General features: G+C 56.6%; 1 protein-coding gene across 2 annotated transcripts; it reads right to left on the reverse strand.

Moving 5' to 3' along the window:
- Positions 1-525: 525 nt before the first annotated feature.
- Positions 526-5,265, reverse strand: DCTPP1 (dCTP pyrophosphatase 1). Of its 2 annotated transcripts, none has more exons than XM_040413062.1 (4): positions 5,103-5,125; positions 1,931-2,000; positions 1,634-1,744; positions 526-1,315 (listed from the first exon to the last, which is right to left on the reverse strand). In XM_040413062.1, the coding sequence occupies exons 2-4, from the start codon at positions 1,984-1,986 to the stop codon at positions 1,051-1,053; spliced, it is 432 nt and encodes a 143-aa protein (XP_040268996.1). In that variant the 5' UTR covers positions 1,987-2,000; positions 5,103-5,125; the 3' UTR covers positions 526-1,050. The 2 variants fall into 2 exon arrangements, with proteins under 2 accessions (XP_040268996.1, XP_040268995.1); XM_040413061.1 differs by lacking the exon at positions 5,103-5,125 and adding an exon at positions 5,159-5,265 and having other exon boundaries at positions 528-1,315.
- Positions 5,266-7,550: the final 2,285 nt, after the last annotated feature.

Here is a 7,550-nt window from a genome sequence, read left to right on the forward strand (position 1 = left end):
TGAATACAATTTAAAAAAATTAAAAATTGCCCCCATGAGGTGTAGATAGCCTCTAAAGGCTCTTCCACACCAGCGTGTCCCTCTGCCTTCTACAGGATCATAGTGACAGCTTTATGGCGGTATGATTCCGTTACAGTGAGGTCATAATACCGCGCACTTCCTAAGTCCAGACGGCACGATCCCTCTCACACTAAGGGACACGCTCGTGTAAAAGAGCCCTAAGGGGCATGAGGCCTTTGAGGGGGCCTCCACACTGAACGCCTGGAGCTTTGGATGCACATTGCAGGGTGGTTGTTGTTTTTAACCTTTCTTACGGGCAGATTATAATGAGTTTGGCCCTTTGCGACACGCAGGGTAAATGTATGGATGTTCCCTATAGGAAAGAGAGGTTGTGGTGGTCGCGGCAGTTTGTCTGCTGGACACAAGGGCCACACGTCTCATCAGAACAGAATGTGCTGTAAAAATACCCAAGCTGAACATAGGGAGAGCACCACAGCAAAACCGATGATACCGTGTACATCAACGTCTGGGGAGGAGCAAGACGCCGGGAGCCTTCTACAGCCTGTTGTCTCCCGCACGTGAAGATGGAACCCACAACCTGCTGAGATCAAGTGATTTAATCCAGGTAATAAAATCAGTCAGAACATGAAGGGCTCACACCAGGGCCCAAAATGGCTGAAATTCCACAATACCATACTCCAGACAGATTCAGCTGTAGTGTCTAATGGGGGTGCTGATCCCTAAAGACTTCATAACCGTCAGTGAAGGAACCCAGCTCAGTGAAGAGTCAGCTCACAGGACAAGGCACAGGATGACCACCAAGTGCTCTGAAGATGAAGCTGCTTCCTGTGACAGCTCAGCAGCGATGAGGGTGACCGCAACCACTGAGAAGGTCGAGAAGCCGCTTCCTGTCCCGGATTAGACTTCACTTCTCATATTTGCAACTTATGAGAATAAAAACCACTAAACTGTACAGATAAAACCAAAAAAAAGGCAGACCTTCTGAGGACATGCGGGGGAGGGCACCAGTCCATGATATACCAGGGGCTCCTAACCCTGCTGAGGGCCCCCGCTGCTGGCCTGCTCCTCCTCCCTGTACTCTGTATATTTCTTGGCACTGCCTTGTACCCGATCCACTGGATACTTCTTGGCATTCAGCTCCATCTTGGTGAGGACGGCGCGGGGAAGATCCACGTGACACTTCTCCGCTAGTTCCAGGAGGTAAATGAGGACATCGCTCAGCTCATGGCGAAGAGACTCTTTCTGAGATGGTGTCCAATCAGGGAGGCCTTCTGAGACCTCTCCCCTCCACTGACTGCAGAGACAAAGACAATTTACAGATACGAGACCCACGACAAGCCACCATCTACAGCAGACCCAAGCCTCGGCACCCCATCACACACAGGAGATAAGGCCCCCGACATCCCAGGATTTCCACACAAACGGTCCCTGGATATCTCAGAGACTGAGCCCCCTAAACATATTACCGCTCAAGATCTGACCCCTTGACATGCCCACTACTCCCACAAGACTAGGATCCCCAACATGCCACCACTTACAGGCCCCAAGCTGCTAACCAATTTTGCAAATGTATTGACACCCCTTCCATTTACAGGACACAGTGAATGCTTACAAGAGTTCGGCCAACTCTCCGACTTCCCCGACCAGAGCGAGCAGAAGGTTCCTGGGTTGATGAAACTTCTTCCAGTCTCTCTCAGCTGTGAAGCAGGACTGGAGGCGGCGACTGTGGAGGAGAAGACGCACGCCGTCACTACCGAGACATCAAATCACAGTGACCTGTGCCATCAGGGGCCCAACCACCCCTGGGGGACACACAGCTGATAAGGACCCATGAGGGAGCACCAGAGGGCGCGGGGTCAGGACTACATTGGCCAGGACATGGACACCCCAATCCCCAACACCTCCTCACATGTCCTCCATGCTTGGGGAATTGCTGAAGCAGAATTCTGTCTGGGGGTCACTCATCGTGTTCTGGAGACCTGAGGGGAAAAAGACGCTATTACAACCCGGGGTGCAGACAAGGGAACCCCCACAGTGCCAGAGACCACCCCGGACACAAGGGCCCCCAACATTATCACCACACCATCCCCAGTTATACTCAAACCTCTACAACCCCCACAATCTCCAGACACAGCCACCCCCAGCATCCACCTCAAATCCTCCAGACACAGCCACCCCCAACATCCACCTCACACAGACCACCCCCAACATCCACCTCATACAGACCACCCCCAACATCCACCTCACACAGACCACCCCCAACATCCACCTCACACAGACCACCCCCAACATCCACCTCATACAGACCACCCCCAACATCCACCTCATACAGACCACCCCCAACATCCACCTGAAATCCTCCAGGCACAGCCACCCCCATCATCCACCTGAAATCCTCCAGGCACAGCCACCCCCAACATCCACCTCACACAGACCGCCCCCCAACATCCACCTGAAATCCTCCAGGCACAGCCACCCCCATCATCCACCTCAAATCCTCCAGACACAGCCACCCCCAACATCCACCTCATACAGACCGCCCCCCATCCTCCAGACACAGCCACCCCCAACATCCACCTCACACAGACCACCCCCAACATCCACCTCATACAGACCGCCCCCCATCCTCCAGACACAGCCACCCCCAGACACAGCCACCCCCAGACACAGCCACCCCCAGCATCCACCAGACACAGCCACCCCCAGCATCCACCAGACACAGCCACCCCCAGCATCCACCAGACACAGCCACCCCCAGCATCCACCAGACACAGCCACCCCCAGCATCCACCTCAAATCCTCCAGACACAGCCACCCCCAACATCCACCTCACACAGACCACCCCCAACATCCACCTGAAATCCTCCAAACACAGCCACCCCCACCCCCCCCAACATCCATCTCACACAGACCCCCGAACCCCCCACAGCCTCTTACACAGACCCCGAACCCCCGCCGTTCTCCTCACACAGACCCCGAACCCCCGCCGTTCTCCTCACACAGACCCCGAACCCCCGCCGTTCTCCTCACACAGACCCCGAACCCCCGCCGTTCTCCTCACACAGACCCCGAACCCCCGCCGTTCTCCTCACACAGACCCCGAACCCCCGCCGTTCTCCTCACACAGACCCCGAACCCCCGCCGTTCTCCTCACACAGACCCCGAACCCCCGCCGTTCTCCTCACACAGACCCCGAACCCCCGCCGTTCTCCTCACACAGACCCCGAACCCCCGCCGTTCTCCTCACACAGACCCCGAACCCCCGCCGTTCTCCTCACACAGACCCCGAACCCCCGCCGTTCTCCTCACACAGACCCCGAACCCCCGCCGTTCTCCTCACACAGACCCCCGAACCTCCCACAGCCTCTTACACAGACCCCCGAACCCCCGCCGTTCTCCTCACACAGACCCCCGCCGTTCTCCTCACACAGACCCCCGAACCCCCCACAGCCTCTTACACAGACCCCCGAACCCCCGCCGTTCTCCTCACACAGACCCCGAACCCCCGCCGTTCTCCTCACACAGACCCCGAACCCCCGCCGTTCTCCTCACACAGACCCCGAACCCCCGCCGTTCTCCTCACACAGACCCCGAACCCCCGCCGTTCTCACACAGGCCCCGAACCCCCGCCGTTCTCCTCACACAGACCCCGAACCCCCGCCGTTCTCCTCACACAGACCCCGAACCCCCGCCGTTCTCCTCACACAGACCCCGAACCCCCGCCGTTCTCCTCACACAGACCCCGAACCCCCGCCGTTCTCCTCACACAGACCCCGAACCCCCGCCGTTCTCCTCACACAGACCCCCGAACCTCCCACAGCCTCTTACACAGACCCCCGAACCCCCGCCGTTCTCCTCACACAGACCCCGAACCCCCGCCGTTCTCCTCACACAGACCCCGAACCCCCGCCGTTCTCACACAGGCCCCGAACCCCCGCCGTTCTCCTCACACAGACCCCGAACCCCCGCCGTTCTCCTCACACAGACCCCGAACCCCCGCCGTTCTCCTCACACAGACCCCGAACCCCCGCCGTTCTCCTCACACAGACCCCGAACCCCCGCCGTTCTCCTCACACAGACCCCCGAACCCCCGCCGTTCTCCTCACACAGACCCCCGAACCCCCGCCGTTCTCCTCACACAGACCCCCGAACCCCCGCCGTTCTCCTCACACAGACCCCGAACCCCCGCCGTTCTCCTCACACAGACCCCGAACCCCCGCCGTTCTCCTCACACAGACCCCGAACCCCCGCCGTTCTCCTCACACAGACCCCGAACCCCCGCCGTTCTCCTCACACAGACCCCGAACCCCCGCCGTTCTCCTCACACAGACCCCGAACCCCCGCCGTTCTCCTCACACAGACCCCGAACCCCCGCCGTTCTCCTCACACAGACCCCGAACCCCCGCCGTTCTCCTCACACAGACCCCGACCCCCCGCCGTTCTCCTCACACAGACCCCGAACCCCCGCCGTTCTCCTCACACAGACCCCGAACCCCCGCCGTTCTCCTCACACAGACCCCGAACCCCCGCCGTTCCCCTCACACAGACCCCGAACCCCCGCCGTTCTCCTCACACAGACCCCGAACCCCCGCCGTTCTCCTCACACAGACCCCCGAACCCCCGCCGTTCCCCTCACACAGACCCCGAACCCCCGCCGTTCTCCTCACACAGACCCCCGAACCTCCCACAGCCTCTTACACAGACCCCCGAACCCCCGCCGTTCTCCTCACACAGACCCCCGAACCCCCGCCGTTCTCCTCACACAGACCCCGAACCCCCGCCGTTCCCCTCACACAGACCCCGAACCCCCGCCGTTCTCCTCACACAGACCCCGAACCCCCGCCGTTCTCCTCACACAGACCCCCGAACCCCCGCCGTTCTCCTCACACAGACCCCCGAACCCCCGCCGTTCTCCTCACACAGACCCCGAACCCCCGCCGTTCTCCTCACACAGACCCCGAACCCCCGCCGTTCTCCTCACACAGACCCCGAACCCCCGCCGTTCTCCTCACACAGACCCCCGAACCCCCCACAGCCTCTTACACAGACCCCCGAACCCCCGCCGTTCTCCTCACACAGACCCCGAACCCCCGCCGTTCTCCTCACACAGGCACCCGAACCTCCCACAGCCTCTTACACGTGCACTAGCAGCGATCACATGCAGAAGGCGGAGCCAATATTTCGTTTAAAACACCGCGCCAATGAGGGAGATCCGTAACACAGCCGGTCACGTGATCGCGTTTCTCGCCCACTCACAAACTCTCTCTAATCCAGTTTTAGGCGCCACAAAAAAAGGCGTTACTACTATCTCCATGGAAACCGGCCGTCTCCCCTCAGACTCCTAGATCCAGTATCACTGGTGATGGGCGGGACTAACCCCTGTGTTCATGGGCGGAGCTTATTACAGATGGTGCTCACATGCCCCTCCCACATATTATACATCTGACACTATTATATCAATGAGCACTGAGAGACTCAGAACATACAGGTCATGTGATCCGTGACTGAGAGACTCAGAACATACAGGTCATGTGATCCGTGACTGAGAGACTCAGAACATACAGGTCATGTGATCCGTCACTGAGAGACTCAGAACATACAGGTCATGTGATCCGTGACTGAGAGACTCAGAACATACAGGTCATGTGATCCGTCACTGAGAGACTCAGAACGTACAGGTCATGTGATCCGTGACTGAGAGACTCAGAACATACAGGTCATGTGATCCGTGACTGAGAGACTCAGAACGTACAGGTCATGTGATCCGTGACTGAGAGACTCAGAACATACAGGTCATGTGATCCGTCACTGAGAGACTCAGAACATACAGGTCATGTGATCCGTGACTGAGAGACTCAGAACGTACAGGTCATGTGATCCGTCACTGAGAGATTCAGAACATACAGGTCATGTGATCCGTGACTGAGAGACTCAGAACATACAGGTCATGTGATCCGTGACTAAGAGACTCAGAACGTACAGGTCATGTGATCCGTGACTGAGAGACTCAGAACATACAGGTCATGTGATCCGTCACTGAGAGACTCAGAACGTACAGGTCATGTGATCTGTCACTGAGAGACTCAGAACGTACAGGTCATGTGATCCGTGACTAAGAGACTCAGAACGTACAGGTCATGTGATCCGTGACTAAGAGACTCAGAACGTACAGGTCATGTGATCCGTGACTAAGAGACTCAGAACGTACAGGTCATGTGATCCGTGACTCAGAGACTCAGCACATACAGGTCATGTGATCCGTGACTGAGAGACTCAGAACGTACAGGTCATGTGATCCGTCACTGAGAGACTCAGAACGTACAGGTCATGTGATCCGTCACTGAGAGACTCAGAACGTACAGGTCATGTGATCCGTCACTGAGAGACTCAGAACGTACAGGTCATGTGATCCGTCACTGCGAGACTCAGAACATACAGGTCATGTGATCCGTGACTGAGAGACTCAGAACATACAGGTCATGTGATCAGTCACTGAGAGACTCAGAACGTACAGGTCATGTGATCAGTCACTGAGATACTCAGAACGTACAGGTCATGTGATCCGTGACTGAGAGACTCAGAACATACAGGTCATGTGATCCGTGACTGAGAGACTCAGAACATACAGGTCATGTGATCCGTGACTGAGAGACTCAGAACGTACAGGTCATGTGATCAGTCACTGAGATACTCAGAACATACAGGTCATGTGATCCGTCACTGCGAGACTCAGAACGTACAGGTCATGTGATCCGTCACTGAGAGACTCAGAACGTACAGGTCATGTGATCCGTCACTGCGAGACTCAGAACGTACAGGTCATGTGATCCGTCACTGAGTGTCACAGCCAGACAGCTGAGAAGCGCTCACAGGAGCTTCTCAGATCCTCCTCCTTGAATTTCTTTGTTTTGGTTTAGTTTCTCATCTCGTTAGTCTATCTCAGCTGTCATGCAGTTGGACTGATTGCTATCCTTTAAGTTCCTCCCCATAATGCAGTAGTGTGCAGCTGATACAACTTCCTGGAGTGTGTGCATCCAGTTCCCAGTTCCCAGTTCCCAGTTCCCAGTTCCCAGTTCCCAGTTCCCAGTCCCCAGTCAGATAAGTGCTGTTTATGTATTTATGATTTTGTCTTTTCTGGATCCAGGTGACCCTGACTCCCTCCGTGTCAGTGCAGGGAGCCGGTGGTCGTGTCCCCTCACTATTGTAGGGTCTTCAGGTAATAGATAGCCGAGGAACGTGGATATGCGGCCATCCACCTTTGGGGTGTTCGCATAGGCTGAGCAGTGAGGGAGAGCGGCAGGTCTATTGCAGGGGTCTCCCTTTGTTCCTTAGTTGTGGATCCAGAGAGACATTGTTTATATGGTATTGTCTTGTGTCCTGTACACCATCCGTGACATTATCAGCCGCCAAAACCGTCTCAAGCATGGATCCGGTTTCACTTTTGGCTGAACGCTTTCAGGGTCTTTCTTTGGAGGTAGCTGATCTCCGTAAGACTTTTTCTCAGTTTCAAGTGACCGGTTCAGCTTGCG

This window comes from Bufo bufo, assembly GCF_905171765.1.
Source record: "Bufo bufo chromosome 7 unlocalized genomic scaffold, aBufBuf1.1 SUPER_7_unloc_1, whole genome shotgun sequence".
In the NCBI taxonomy this organism is placed as follows: Eukaryota; Metazoa; Chordata; class Amphibia; order Anura; family Bufonidae; genus Bufo; species Bufo bufo.

Coding starts and splice junctions, on each gene's coding strand:
- DCTPP1 (XM_040413062.1), bottom strand. CDS start 1,986: ATGAGTGACCCCCAGACAGAATTCTGCTTCAGCAATTCCCCAAGCATG. Junction 1,745..1,930: donor TCCCCAAGCATGGAGGACAT/GTGAGGAGGTGT, acceptor TCTCCTCCACAG/TCGCCGCCTCCAGTCCTGCT. Junction 1,316..1,633: donor GGAGAGTTGGCCGAACTCTT/GTAAGCATTCAC, acceptor TTGTCTCTGCAG/TCAGTGGAGGGGAGAGGTCT.